Source organism: Balaenoptera musculus, chromosome X, assembly GCF_009873245.2.
Source record: "Balaenoptera musculus isolate JJ_BM4_2016_0621 chromosome X, mBalMus1.pri.v3, whole genome shotgun sequence".
Lineage (NCBI taxonomy): Eukaryota > Metazoa > Chordata > Mammalia > Artiodactyla > Balaenopteridae > Balaenoptera > Balaenoptera musculus.
Genome location: NC_045806.1, coordinates 8,237,594 through 8,253,515, shown reverse-complemented (window position 1 = coordinate 8,253,515; position 15,922 = coordinate 8,237,594). Strand labels below are relative to the sequence as shown.

The following is a 15,922-nucleotide window of genomic DNA, read 5'->3' as shown; positions in this document are numbered from 1 at the left end:
TCCATCTTTTCCAACATTTTCCAAATCTGATCTTTGTTTGCCATTCCCTGTAGAGACTGATATCGAGATTCTCTTGGGTAATAGCTCATATTTGTGTTCCCCAGTTGTGATCTATACTTCTCAACGAGGCCTTCCCTGGTCACCTTGTCTAAAATCCAGCCCCCCTACCACACCACCAGCATACACACACATCCTCACTTCCTATTCCCTTTCCCTGCCTTTTCTTCTTAGCACTTACCATTACCAATAAGGATTTTACTAATTTCTTTTGTTTGTGTTTCCCCATTAGAATGTGAGCTCCCTGACAGGGTGAATTTTTGCTCATTTCCACCTAACTTTCTTTACTGCATTACCCCTATGCCTGGTACATGGTAGAAACACAAGAAACACTGGTCGAATTAATGAATGACTCATTAGTAGCTCTGTGACGTATGATTTCCATATTACTAATCCTTACTCCTTATACTTATGAAAAGGTTTGGGCATGGAGGAATTAAGAATACCTTTCTCAGAGTAAGTTAACCATTAACGTAAGCATTCTTGATCTCCTTAGACAGATTATGGGAATTATGTGTTGAGGAAAGGGACAATGAAGTAGGATGAGAGGTAGGACAAAGATCCCAAGCCTGTGTCAATTAAAAGAAAACTGGCTCTGGAACCAGAAAACTTTGCTATAGTCCTATCTTTACTATACATTAGCTGTGTGACCTCATCTTCTTAGATTTCCATTGCTTTAGTTATCAAAGGACTAGGTTAGAATGAATGATAACCAAGATCCCTTCTAGTTCTAAAATCTGCATGATGCTATGCCCTAGCCCTAGCTTCACCTCTTTTTTTTAATTAATCTCATCACTTTGTAGATTCTTTTGGCATATTTGGCATTTCAGAATCTAGTTTGTTATACCAAAGCTGGTGGCTGGTTGGCAAAGCAGGTCTGTGTGAATGGACAAAAATTCAATCATGTAGATAGCTGTTTCATTTTGTTTTGTTTTAAGACGCTTTCAGAATTAGCACAGTAATTCCAAACAAGGAAGGATGAAGCTAGACAGGACCTGACGGTTAAAGGTCGTTAGCAGTTGTGCTGTCTCACAGTCCTTGGAAGGGTTTACAAGCTCGGAGAGGGAGGCATCGCTTCCCATTGGCATCAGAAAGGAAGACTCGTTAGAAAAGGTGACTGTGAGTTTGTCCTTGAAGGCAGAGTGCATCCTAGAAGCAGCGATTCCATTGAAGAACTGATGGAAGGGATATAAAACCCCACAGAGGCCTGGCAGGGACCCAAAGCTTGTTCTGAGTGTTATAATGTCCTTCATTTCCTCATGTTGGACTGCCTCTCCCAAGTGGCCAGTATCCGAGTTAATGGGAAAGGACAGAAAAGAACCTGGCTTGGTCCCATAATACAGAAAAGATAACCAGACTTAGAGGCTGACACACAGTTCGAGAGTGTGGCTAGGCCAGTCTTTTTACCAGTGGTTTGCTTTTCAGGCACTGGGTTAGAAATCCTAGAGCTAGAAAGAGGTCATGATAACAGCCATCATGATCACTCTAGCAAGAGACCAAGGCAGCAGATCATAATTGTGGTTCACCAACTTGAACATGCAACAGTCGCAAGAAAAATTTGTCAGACATTCAGATTCCTGGGCTGCACTCTAGAGAATCAAACTTAGTAGCACTGAGATGGGGCCCAGAATTGTGTACTTTCTAATGAATACCTCCAGGGCATTCTGATAGTTTCCTAACCACATCTTGGGAAAACCACATCTTGGGAAACTCCCAAGATGGTGGGAAGACTGTGAGCTTTGGAATCAGCTCCCAGAATTCAAATCTCTGCTCAGCTATGTATTTGCTATGTGATCTTGGCCCTATGCTTACCTTCCCTAAGTCTTCATTTTTTCTGTTGAAAAAAAAAATGAGATGAAGCTTTACAGGATGATTCTGAGAATTAGAAATGACATCCTAAGGCACTTAGGACAGGAACTGACATATACTAGGGACTCCAAAAAAAAAAAAAAAAGAGAGAGAGAGAGAGAGATCACTGCTATTATTATAAGAAATTGATCAGGTGCCTGCCCTATCAAAGCACCTCCAGGTGTCGCCTTCGCAGTAAAACCTACCCTCACCACGCTGTGTAACACTGCGACCTGCTCCCACACATATATACTCTTAGTCTTTATTCTTCTCTTTCTTTTAGCTCTAGCACTTATCACCTTCAGCTCACTGTATATTTATTTATTATGCTTGTTGAAACCTAATAGAATGCAAACTTTATGAAGGCAGGGATTTTTGTTTGTTTTATTCACTGATATCCACAGCACCTGGAAAGTACTTGGCAGAAAATGGGTGCTCGGTAAGTATTTGTTACAAAAACATACTGCGATAATGTATTGCTAGAGAAACATGCATTTTTGTTGTTTGTTTGTTTGTTTTTGGTTTGGTGCCCATACTCCTTAGATTCCCCCAACCTTTAAATCATAACCCTCCATTTCTGATATCAACAACTATCTAAAAATTGGAAAACATAAAATGATGCTCTCTCTGGGAACACTGGAAATAAAAGAGAAGAATCATGCATATCTAGAAATGGTCAGTGTTATCACTGTGAGGCAGAAAGCATTCACCGACTCAATCATGAACACATTAATTGTTCTGAAAGTTGTGGCTTCTGTAATTGATGTCGGAAATGCCAGAGAAAATTCATCGTGGCTCTTGGAATTACTAAGAGCTTCAGAGCAGAGTGGAGAAAACCGTCAGCTCAGTCTCAGGGCTGATACTACTAGGGCTTCTTTTTTGGAGAGAGGGAAAGAGGAGAAGGCACCGCCCTTGTGGGCTGATGGAAAGTGCCGAGCGCTGTGGAGACGTGGGAACGCCGGCGCGTTCCCACCCTGCTGATTGGTCAGCCTGAGCTGGGGATCAGCATAGCGCACGTGGGAAATTTCGAATGAGAACTGCTGGGAGCAAGGGTCAGAGGCTGTGACCAGGATTGCAAGCTCAGAAGCCAAGCTTTGCTCTGTGTTCTCTTCTTTCCCGGCACAAATTACATTTTCTTCAAACTTCTCTCACATGCCAAGTCAAAAGGAGTCAAGCAGTAATCCAGGTCATCAAACAAGAGACCACCCCCATCCAGATAATTATATATGATTTCCATTTCCCTTTTTATATAACCACTGTTTTTAAAATAACCACTGCTTGTGTGCCAGGGGTCGGGCTAGTCATTATGTACATCATCAGCTTATTCTCAATTGCACCACCGTTTCACCAGGAGCAAGCCAAGATCGTTCGCCCAAGTGATGCAGCAACTAAGTGGATTATCTCTGCAGTGTGACGCCTCCCCTCACAAAAGATGAGGTGCTTTAATGTGACGTCTCAGATATGGATTCATTTGGCTGGGGCTGGGCGGGGGAGAATATTTTAACCAGTTTGAAAATGGGGCGGAAAGGGGACCTTCAACAGCATTAATCCCTCTGGACTGATCATAACACCCACCCACTTGGTGTCCAGGCCAGCAGACGGCTGTGAGAGCCTGCTCACCTTGTCCTGTCTGCAGTGACAGAATGCATGTACTGTTGGTGACACACGCAGGTGGAGAGGGGCAGAAGCGTATTACACCTGAGCCGTTTCCATCTCCTTTAACCTGTTGCCGTGGAGCAAAGACTGCTCCTTGCTCTCCACCTTCCTCGAGTCATCCCGCATCACAGCTCCATGAGTCCGGGGCTCTTCGACTAGATTTGTTCAATAATGCGCCCCAATTGCCAAAAACGCTGCCTGGCGTGTGTCAGGCACGTGAGAAAAATTTCTTGAACTTAACGCATTCTGGCCCTTTAAGTGCACTGAGACCTCCTTATATAATATTAAGCCATCCTCCACACCAGAGCTACACAAAAGTTCTAGGCTGGGCCTGCCCATGTTTGAGCTTTTGCTCCCATAAATAGCCAAAGTGATTTCTCTCGGTGTGTTTGTTAGCTTAAAAAAAATATCATCATGACTTCCAATGACATTTACTTCTGCTGGGGACTGTTAGAGTTTTAAATGCAAAGCGTCCTTCTTGGTTCAGTGCCAAGTGGTGGACTGGTGTGAAACACCTACACAAGTACAGTACAGTAGGATTGGGTCCTGGGAAGTGCTCTTTCAGATGCCCTTAATGGTTTGTTATGGTGACTTAGTAAATGGAGAAAACTCAAACCATTTTTCACTCTCTCTGGTTTATGGAATAAAATACATCATAGCAGTTATACCCTAGGCAATCATTCAAGGTTTCATCTTTAATTTGATAGGGTGGATTTTAATTGTGACAGTTTTATTCCTTCATATGTGCAGTGTTTACATTTTTTCTCTGAAGCAGGACAGTCCAAAGTTCTTTTGATTTTTGAAATAGCATTATCCTTTGAAGGAATATATGAAAATCTAAGAAGTTGAGTCTCCAGATAAAAACAACCATAAATGGTACCCTTAGAAGTTATCTAAAGTTACTAAATAGTTGACTAAAACACAGGAGATTTTTTTTTAACATCTTTATTGGAGTACAATTGCTTTACAATGGTGTGTTAGTTTCTGCTGTATAACAAAGTGAATCAGCTATACATATACATATATTCCCATTTCTCCTCCCTCTTGTGTCTCCCTCCCACCCTCCCTATCCCACCCCTCTAGGTGGACACAAAGCACCGAGCTGATCTCCCTGTGCCATGAAACGCAGTAGAGATTTTGATTTGAAACAATAAATTGTAAGGGAAGAAGCCCTTTGGGATGGGTTTGCTTCCTTCATTTAAATGTCCAGAATTGGTTGATTAAAAAAAGTAATGTGTTTTTCACGATCCTACTCCTTAGTTTTCATTTCACTATATACAAAATTCCAGAAGAAAAAAATCTTGATTATTGAGTCATACTTTTCATTTTTAGAGTTTTTCTGTTAATGGAAACAGTAGTTTAAGAACTTGTTAGAAAAATTCTGGTGCGCCTCAGTTGGGAAAGGAAATTTATCTTCCAACTCTAGAAATGAGTAGCAAGGAAATTTTGCTAGAGCCTGACATTGGTACTAGTTATAAGTAGAGAGAAGCATCTAGACAAAGGCAACATAACCAGTGTACACCATGAAGACCAATAATTCTGGGTTATTTTTTATTATTATTTGTAGCCATTCCAACAACATTTATTCAGCATCCATTGCATAGAAAGCACCACCCTACCCTGTGTTCTGGAAGAGTATAAAATTGATTGAGTGAGTGAGTGGGTGAAAGGTCATGGATATGCAGGTAGGAGTTTCAACTGCAAGGTGGAGAACAATCAACTATAGGTGTTGGCAAACATCAGGACTTATTATCTCACATAATAAGAAGTCTGGGGGCACAATTTTAGCGGCTCACTTGCACTTATGCTCTCTCTGGTCCGCCATCTTCAGCTGCAAGAGACCACAGTCATTTCCAGCACCTCTTGCAGCCATTATCACATCCAGTCACAAAGAGAGATGTTTTCTCTCCTGCATCTCTTGTCAATATGGAGGAAAACCTTTTCCAGAAGCTTCTATAAGACCCCCCCCCCTTAGGGTACCTTGGCCAGGATTGGCTCATATGATCTTGGCCTAGCTGTGAAGGAGGTCAGCTGACAGAGAACTGCAACCTTAGGACCCTCTATCAGTTCTAGGTGGTCAAGTCAGATAATCCCTGCCTTCTGATGATGTGACCAGCCCAAAGACTTGAGGTCTGGCATAGGAGAAAAAGCCAAAAGGGAGAAGCTACATAGAGTCTGGCTTCAAGACCATTGCAATTGAGGGGCCAAGAGGTCATACACTGTAACTCTAGAAATCAAGGGGTGGTCAAGAACAGAGACATATCGAGAGGAAATCCCATAGCTTAGTTACCCACCAGAAGTGTTAGGCAAAAGAGAAGAATGATGTTTCTTTGCAAGCACACAGGATAAGAGGTGGAAATTGATAGCCGTTAGTCAAGAAAGAAATCTCAGAACAAACATTGACCATCTCCAAGTTACCTGCTTTTATTATTTTCTTTTAAGTGTTTAACTTATTATTTTGTCTATTTCCAATAAAATCTTTTATTATAAAGTTCTTTGCAACTGGTCAGGTACTTTCAAATTTGTTAGCCCTTTTGATCCCCATAACATCTCCATAAAGGCAAAGAGAACAGATAGGATATGCCTGGATTTTCAGATTCAGGAATAGAATCCTAAAGAAGATGGTCGATGTGTCCAAGTTTATATTAATTATAAGCAGCAGAGCCAAAACGGGACCTCGGGAACTATCGATTCTTGGTCAGATATTCTTTCGACAGCATCCTAATTACTGAAAAGGGATGCATATGTGAATGGTCTGCGTGGATATTTCTTCTTACTTACTGTAAGCTGCTGTTTCTATTCAGCTCATTCCCCTGACTTTAGTTTCTCTATTAAGTATCTAAATTAATAGAAAATGAATGCTCATCCAATTGAACTGATCCAGTAGTTTGAAATTTTTATTAAATAATAGGAAATGAAATGTGCAAATGTGGACAAAGATGACAGGGATTATTGGGAAAACAGCACTGGATGCTGTAGTATGAATATTAAAAGTCAGTACCAGGCATCGTTTCAAATTCCCTACCTTCATTTTCCCACTGGTTCCAATTTTCTGAACCATTCCTTTATTAAAAAACAAAAACAAATGTGGTTTTTATTTATTTATTTATTTATTTATTTATTTATTTATTTTTGGCTGTGTTGGGTCTTCGTTTCTGTGCGAGGGCTTTCTCCAGTTGCGGCGAGCGGGGGCCACTCTTCATTGCGGTGCGCGGGCCTCTCACTGTCGCAGCCTCTCATTGCGGAGCACAGGCTCCAGACGCACAGGCTCAGTAGTTGTGGCTCACGGGCCCAGTTGCTCCGCGGCATGTGGGATCTTCCCAGACCAGGGCTCGAACCCGTGTCCCCTGCATTGGCAGGCAGATTCTCAACCACTACGCCACCAGGGAAGCCCACAAATGTGGTTTTATCATATGAATTTTGGAAGCTGCCTTAAATCAAAATGGGCTGTAAATAAGCTAATTAAAATAATGGATTATGTACACTGTAGTCAGTTTGCATAATGCATAGGGAAGTATTATCTACTCTTCCTGCAATACATGGATGCACATTTTTAAGCTATATTTTTTCACTTATTTGTAAATAGTGTCTCCAAGCCAAAATGGTATCCTGAGTCTTTTGAAAAGAAACCGTAGATAGGTTTATAGCACTGACCCTTTCTATTTGCATTTGTTACCAAGTAAAGGTCACATATGCTACAGAAAATAAGCCTCAGTAATTATAATTGGTTGGGAATAAAGCCTAGCTGAATGAGTAAAAACTCTGAATTGCAGAAATTATGCTATTTCTGCAAAACTTTATGGCAAGTTATTTTCAGATAATGATCCTTCCTGTAACCTATTCTAATAATGTATCTGAGTTGATAATTCATCATTAGACACAGCATATACTCTCAGAGAACTAATATTGTGATGTGTGCACCACTCTGAAGGCCATGAACTCCAGTTGTTTATTCTTAGTGGGAATGGATTGGTGCTTGGAGCAAAATTTTTTATTACATGTCTAAGCATAGGAAATTTTAAACCAACTGGACAAAAATAGAAATAGTCTTCCTAATTTGCTCATGGAAGATTCTTTTAAAAAAATTCAATATATACATTTTTGGCCTATATTATTTTTTGCTTTGCTGTTCATTTTTTTTTAATGAGTTCTCTCTCTCTTCTCATTTGCACCCTTTGAATATTACTTTTGGAAAAACTGATGTAGTCAAGTATATCTGTTGGGTCATGTTGTTTGTCAAAATTATCAGTCTTTTTATTTATTTAATGTATTCAATATAGTAAGAGAACAATCTCTCAGCCTGGACCTAAAAGTCCTACCCCTTCTCTTCTTCCATTCTCATTCCCAGGCATTGCATTTGGTCACAGAGCTTTAAATACCATCTATATGTGTCCCCCAAATCTCTATGTTCAGCCCAGGACTCCCCCTTAACCCCAGATCCTTATTCCCGATCACCTACTAGATCTTTCCTTCATTTGGATGTCTCACAGGCCTCTCAGTCTTATACCAAAGCCACAGCCCTAATCTTGACCCCCAGCCTCCTCCTTGTCCTGCAGCTTCTCTACATCAGTTAACAGCAACCCCATCCTTCCCGGTGCCTAGGCCCCAAACGTTGAAGTCATCCTCTCTTCTTCTTCCTCTCCCACTCCCTCTCCCTCTTCCTTCTCTCTCTCTCCATCCAGTCAATTAGCTAATGCTACCGTCTCTACCTTCACTGTCTCCAGGATCCAGATATTTCTCATCCACTCACCGGCTGGTTCGGCCCTCCATCATCTCTCTTCTGGATGCATCGACAGCCCCCATCTGCACTCCTGGCTTCACCCCTTGCTTCTCTACAATCTCCTAGCAACTCAGCAGCCAGAGTGATGACAAGTCATGTTAGTCCTCCGCTCAAAACTTCCAGTGGCTCCCCACCCACTTAGATTGAGAGCAGAGGTCATTATCATGGAGAAGACTCCACAACATCTGGCCTTGGTTACCTGACCTACTTCCTACCACTTGCCTTCTTCCTCTCACTCTGTTCCAACCTCACTGGCCTCCGAACTGCTCCTGATTCAACATCTTGCTAATTCTTTCTTCCTTCTGCTTGGAATGATTTTCTCCAATTCCTTCATCTGCTAAATTGTCAGTTTCTCTGACAATCCTATTTAAATTGCACCCCCAGCCCAGGATTCTTCATTGCCCTTCTTTGCTTTATCTTTCTCCATGTGCTCCATGCTATGTTTTCTGTTTATTTGTTTCATGCCAGTCTTCCCATATTCACTGTCAGCTTCAAGGAGACATGGATTCTTGTCTGCTTGGTTTGCTGCTGAATCCCAGCATCCAGTGCCTGGCGCTCAGCAAGCACTCACCAAATATTTATGTAACGAATTAAAGGAATGAGGTGGGGAAAGGTCAGAGTGAGAAGCGCAGTGGTACTGAGGTCGCGGGTGTGTGAGGATGACTGCTAGGGGAGAAGATGGGAAATACAGATTGAGGCAAGCAAGCAAGTGGAGGGCTTTGATCAAAAGGGGTTTTGATCAAGTGTCTTGATCAGAGCATTCTGACAACCACACAGAGGAGAAATTTGATGTACAATTTGAAGGAAATAGTACACAAGTTAGCAAGCTGTTGTATCAAAGCCTCATCAAGGATATATCTTTCTTTTCAACTAAAAGCTCAAACTAGCTTAAGGAATTTGGGGGCTCACACAGCTGAACAATCTAGAGCAAATGTAGCTTCAGGCATAGCTTTACCTAGGACTCAAGTGATGTCAAGAGAGCCCTTTACTTTCTCTCCATTTCTTGGAATTGTTTCTTCAATTGTCAGCACAATCCTCAGGCCCTGTATCCTGTCCCTCTGAAGTCTCTGGGAAATTCTCACAGCTTTTCATTGCTTCTAATGAAGTCACATGCTCATGGCTCAGGCAACCATGGTAGTCTGGGAGTGGAATGATCATTGACTTAGGCTAGGTTACACCTCACCCTCCAGCTGGAGGTTGGGGACCAGTTAGTTCTCCAGAGGGAACTTGGGGTATGACTGTTGTAAGAAGAGGGAAATGAAGGCTGGTAATGGCCAACAGATGACCACACCAAAGGGGTAATGAAAACTCAAACTTGGATCATTGCAGTTAGAATGGGAAGGAGAGGGAAGAAGTGACAGGCATCATGGAGATGAAATCAAGTAGATCTCCCAGCTCTGAACAGGGAGGGGAAAGGACACAGAGAAGCTTGAATCCAACCCAGATTTTGAGCTTGTGTGACTAGGGTTTGGCAATGTCATTAATGACGATTCAGAATGAAGTAGGAAGAATAGATTTATGAAAGGAGGAAAGCATTTTGTTGCTTTTTCATCCCTGTTTTTGTTAATAAAATTGTTTGCAGCTTCTTAGAGCTCAAGAAGAATTGAGTTCTGCAAGAGGCAGAAGGCAATTCTTCCACCAACACGTGTTCTCAGAAGACGTGTCCCCACAGTATTTAAGAGTCTTGTCTCTGAGCCCACATGTGAGAGAATCAGACTGAAAATGTATTTTCCCTCAACAGTTTGAATTTCCTTTGGTTGAGCTACCAGCATCTACAGAGTAGAAAACCACTGGGAGCCGAGTTCAATCTTTTCTCCTAGAAAAAACTTCTACATGAGTGATTTAGGATTGTAAGGTCATCTTCTAATGCACTGAGGATTAGGCTTAGAGAAACACATGAAGCTCATCTGTAACACTCTAGTGAATGCCTCATCAAATTATGAAGCAAGAAACTTTTAATTGTTGATAGACCAGGAGGCAAGAAAGGAGTGAAGGCCAGCACTGAATGACAAAGTGGCATGTGCAAATGTACTAGTCAACATTTTTTTTTGAGTGTTTTCTAGTTGCCAGGTGCTTTTCTAAGTTCTCAACATGTAGTAAGTCCTTTACTCACCACATCAGCCCTTTGTGGTGAGTACTCTTATTATCTCTAGTTTACAGATGAGGGCACTGAGACCTGGAAAGGTCATATACCTTGCCGAAAGTCCCACACCCAGCGAGTGGAACTGGGACTCAAATACAAGCAGTCTCCGGCTCCAGGGCCTGTCCTCAATAAACTGATCCTATGTTCCAGAACTGCCCAAAACAGTCCTAACTTATGCCTGTTGTCTTGGCATAGTTCTAAATATGAACTCTAGAAAGTGTCCCTATTTGGACAATAAATTATAAACACCATTCCTCTTAACCGCAATATTTTGCTTATTCAAAGCCAAGAAAATCGGGTCTGAGCAACAGAGGTACCCAAATGGTTAGGCTGTATCTCCAGTCGCAAGTGGGGTGACAATTCACCCCACTTGAATTGAATTGACTATTGAATATGACTATTTGGTAATCATCCAGTTTGTCCTAAGAATGAAACTGGCTGTATGGGTTGGTGTAGGTTTGGTTTTAACCAACAGATCACTCTGTTTTCTTACAAGTTTTAAGGCACCCTTTTATATGCTATCGTCAAGTTGCCAATGACCGTAGTTCGCCTCTTTCTGGAGTGGTGTTATTTATGCCTCAACATTTGGCCCCTGCAGGTTCCCCCGGATCTCCAGAATGAAGTGCTGATCAGCCTGTTAGAGACCGACCCCGATGTGGTGGACTATTTACTCAGAAGAAAGGCCTCCCAATCTTCGTGAGTATGCCAGTTTTTCCGTCTTCTACAGCCGCCTTGGGGATTTCTATTTTCATTTCCAAAGAATTAGAAAAGTTTACATAACTCCACGCAGGGTGACTTGAGTGGAATTTTGGTGACTTCCTGGCAAATCTGATCAATCCACCTAAACAGAAAATGCTTGTCTTCCCAATCCACTTATCAAATTAGAAACTGCTTTATGGGATTTAGAATCCTAAAAACTGCGCTTAGGGGCCCCTAAGGCTGCGCCTGGACGCATCTCACGTGTGTAACTTACCAACGGGACAGATGCATTAGCAAACGCTAGCATCCTTTTGAGAAAAATTCACGCCAGACTACACAAGCACCCATGTTTGCAATGAGGAAAATACAAGCCTTGCTGTAGGCTACGGTTAACCACCATTTTTCCCCCAAAAGGAGAAGCACTGAATTTTCCCATTAGTCAGATTTTATGATTTATCTTAACCATTTGTTATAGAGTCAGAGTGTATGGGGGTGAACTTTAACAAAGCTAGTTAAGGGGATAATATTGCGTCATGAACCAGGAGTGATGTTGCCACCATGACACCAAACCTTAAATTCGTGACAGGAAACGTTGTTTCCTTCGTGAAAGTATCATCTTATGCTGTGCTTGTTAATCTACTGAATTTCAACAATTCTAAGACACATTTTCCCCCATGTTTTATCATCTCTGAAATTGAGGTTAATCTTATAATCAACGACATGTCTTAAATTAATTCATAGCATTTTTTCCCTCTTAGTCATACATAAAATACTGTAATGGTATGTCTTATTCAATGGTATCTCAGAAACGTGGACACGTGTTAAATTGTTCTTTTGTATTGATATCGAACCTGATGTACTAATTTTCATTTAAAACTATTTCAGGTATTTAAAAATTACATTCTTTAGAGAAATTTGGTGGAAAGGAATTGCACATTGTTTCGCTCCATGTCGTGTAGAACAGGGAAGAATTTTTAAGTGGATCGTCCTTTCAAGAGCACTTTAAAAAATCCATTTCTGTGCCAATCATTATCAAGATAAATTCTGCTTTAAGTAAGACATTCTGCCAGGATTCAAACTCTAAGAGCCACGAGGGAATAAAAATGTATTCAAATTGTATACATGGGCTGGTATTTCATGGTCTTGCTTTTCATATCAGAGAATTGGGCTCACTTAAAATTTTCCTAGATTCCTAACTATCATCAAGGTGGAGATTCTAATTTAAACAAACAAAGGGCTTTTCTTCCTAGGAGGTCTTGTGTCACCAGAATTTAAAGGAACTCACTTATTTCCCTCCCCTGTGCAAGAAAACAGACATGGCAGCCTTTCTCTCTGTGAATCCCCCATTAAGCTGCCTTGGGAAAGGTAGAAAACACACACCTAAAAAACCCACTGATTTTTGACTTATCGAATTTCTGCTTTTGTATGACATTTTAAAATATATGAATAGTATACTTTGAAAAATAGATGCTAGAAGTTATTTTTATGTGGTTTTCAATACGCTCTTTGCATATAAATGCCAAGAAGTGAGCCTTTCTTTCTCTACTCTCAGGAGAAGGAGGAAGCGTACATATTAAGCCCACCCCAAACTGTACAGTGGTGCAGCCTCTTGTGTTCCCTGTACCTATAGGAATAAGAATTGTAAGGCCTAGGCAAGCTGACCCTACACCAGGATCTTAGGTGAGTGTCAGGGCTTCAAGAAAAGGAAGATGAGCTCACGGGAGCACTGAAGATGTCAGAGACTAGCACTATCGAACAGAAAACCTTTGGAGAAGACTTTCGCAGTAAGAAGGAGAAGGGAGTGTTTGGTTTTTTCCTCTAGGTACAGGTCAGGTAGCAGCCCAGAAGGTTGATGATGCTACCGTGAAGGGAAAATACATACATTAGTAAATAAATATTTATTTTTAATGGCCTTTTGAGGCTTGAAAATTCCTAACCCTCGCGCTGTAGGTAGTCTCTTCGTGCTTTAAAGGCGTGCTTCTCAAACTTCACTATGCATCCAGATTACCAGGAGATCTTGTTAAAATGTTTTTTTCTGAATCAGTAGGTCTAGGGGAGGGAGTCTGAGAAACTGCATTTCTAACAAGCCCCCAGATGGTGCTGTGATGCCGCCGGGCCATGATCCAAGCTTTGAGCAGCAAACGCTTAAAATCTCAAGGCATATTCTTTTCTTTTTTCAATGTTTATTTTATTGAAGTATAGTTGATTTACAATGTTTTCTTAATTTCTGCTGCACAGCAATGACTCATTTATACATATATATATGTACATTCAGTTTTGATATTCTTTCCCATTGTGGTTTATCACAGGATACTGAATACAGTTCCCTGTGCTCTACAGTAGGACTTTGTTGTTTATCCATTCTCCGTATAAATGCTTACATCTTTAAGAACTTGCAGACTTGTTGAAGGAGGCCTACAAGGGTGAAGATAATATGTGCTGAGCCCCTGGTTCTCAACCTTGCCTCCCGTTCGAATCCCTTGGGGAGCTTGAAGAACCGCTCCGCCTGGGCACCCCCCCTAGAGATTTGGATTCATTTATTCCGGGGTGCAGTCTGGACACTGGGATTTTTAAAAGCTCCCCTGTGTTTCTCACAAGCAGCCAGGCTAAGAACTGCCGCTGAGAGCTGCCCCATTAGATACTACATATTTACTGTCATCCGGGGACTTGAGGTAGGTGATTTGTTACATTCCAAAGGGGTCTTTGTGTTGACAAAGAAGGGAACCAGCGCTCCAGACCATAGATCCACGTGGAGTTTCGATATCTTCTGAGAAGAGCAAGGATTTGCAGGGAACTTTGTAGGCTGGAGAGGTTGTCAATAGGCCTGGATGTTTGGGGAGCTTGAATCAGGGCCTGGTCATAAAAGTAAATATGTCAGCTGGCTGGGGACACAATAAAGAGGCTGGCCAGCACAGAGGGCAGAAGCCCTTAAATAGCAAGCTTAGCAGCGGTGCCTAAATCAAGAAGCAGCGGCAAAGAATTACAGTGATGATAGATCATGGTAATGACAGAATACAGTGGTGACAAATTATAGTACCCCAAATGCCAGACAGTGCTGGCCACACTGACATGTCAATTATCCATCAATAGCACACCCGTCTATGATATAACGTGCTGGTTATGAGCTTTGGATTCAGAGCCAGATTGCCTGAGTCCAAATGCCAGTTCCACTGCTATTGGCTGTGCGGTCTTGGGTAAATAAATTCATCTCTCTCTGTCTCAGTTTCCTCATCTGTAAGCTAGAGATAAAAAGTCACACTAACTTCATGGAGTTGTTCTGCTATTAGAATAGAATCTGGTTTTTAAATAAGTGCTTAGTACTTGTTAGTGATTATTATCACATTACTTGGAATTTCACCATTCTGTTCATTTACAACTACTTAGCAAAAACTTGGGTGTCACTAGATTCTACCTTGCTGTCCATGAGATAGCAACCTATGAAGGCAATATGGCACGAGAGAACCCATCCACATTAAGTTGTGGCACTGTCTTGAAAGGCAAAGCTCACCTGATCTAATTGGCATCAGGATGATGGCGTAGTTCTGGAACAGACAGAGGGGTGAGGGTGAAAGGCACTGAAGTTGGGAACATGACCTGCTCGCACCAGGCCAGGTAGATTTCTGAAGGGAAATCTGTGGTGCGATGGGAAGGGACAGAATTCTTGTTTCGAAGACCTTATTTAGTGAAAACTCAGCTACAAGGGCTATAAAAGGTAAGAATGGAAAGGATTTGCAGGAAGACCACAGAGTGGGAAGCAACAGTAGCTTCTAAAATGAGTATCATAAGTGCAGTGATATGCACGAGCTGCCTCATTATTCTCTTCCGACCCTTTGATTTTTTTCCTGAAGCTTCTGTTCTTTGCCATCAGTTCACATACCTAAATAAGGTTTTAGATTGCTGGGCCCCACGTGGAAACTGCACAAGATTTTATCTGGGGTGGACAAGTAAGTTTTCAAAAGAGTGTCAAACCAAGAACAAGAACGTATTCATCAACATTTCTGTTTTGAAAGATGAAACACTTAGTGATATTTGGGAATTTAATGTTTTGATTTGAGTCTTTTCCCTTCTTCATGTGCGACAACAGAATTGGGGGAGTGAGAGGAGGATTCATTATTTTTTCTTGTGCTTGTCTACTTACATTTTTGGCTTCAACTAAAATGGAATGCCGAGAGGAGATTAGAAGAGATTTATATTACTAACAATGAAAGACTTCCAGTTTTTTAATTGCTTGTCTGGTATATTTATTAGAATTGTGTGCTCTTTTCTTCAAAGATACTTAAAATAGACCCTCCCCCTTGATTTAGGGATGTAAGGTAATGGGGGATGAGAATGGAGTCAAAGAGGACAAAGTATGTTAAACGCAGGCATTTGCAACAGAACAGAAGTACGGTATCATGGCAGGGCAGGAACTAGGGTGAGGGGAGTGAGGTGCAGATTTTAAGGGTGTGTTAAAACGGTCATCAAAATGAACAATATTGAAGTGTAGTATTTTTTAAAAATCAAAATTAACACCAAAAATCTCTGATGAGCAAAATATCAAAAAATGTTAAAAGACCTGGGCGAATTCTAACGTCCAGGGTGCTGGCTTTATCTCCTGGTGGGCGTTTGGATCCATGTCAGCTTCTCTTCGGAGCAGGGTGCATTTGTCCCTAGGATTCTGCATAAGGGATGCTTTGCAGAACTGAGCATGATGAATGTGGAAATCTTCCGTAAGTCCAGAGCTACTGTGGCAGTGGACT

The 15,922-nt window shown here is 41.5% G+C and overlaps 1 protein-coding gene across 12 annotated transcripts in view; it reads left to right on the top strand.

The window, feature by feature from the left end:
* The window catches only part of ARHGAP6 (Rho GTPase activating protein 6), a 264,909-nt gene that overhangs the window by 237,306 nt on the left and 11,681 nt on the right, over nt 1-15,922 (top strand). For all 12 annotated transcript variants that reach the window (XM_036840648.1, XM_036840649.1, XM_036840651.1 and 9 more), the window contains one exon: nt 11,083-11,180. In XM_036840648.1, the coding sequence (XP_036696543.1) occupies nt 11,083-11,180 (98 nt within the window). The remainder of the gene's footprint in view (nt 1-11,082; nt 11,181-15,922) is intronic.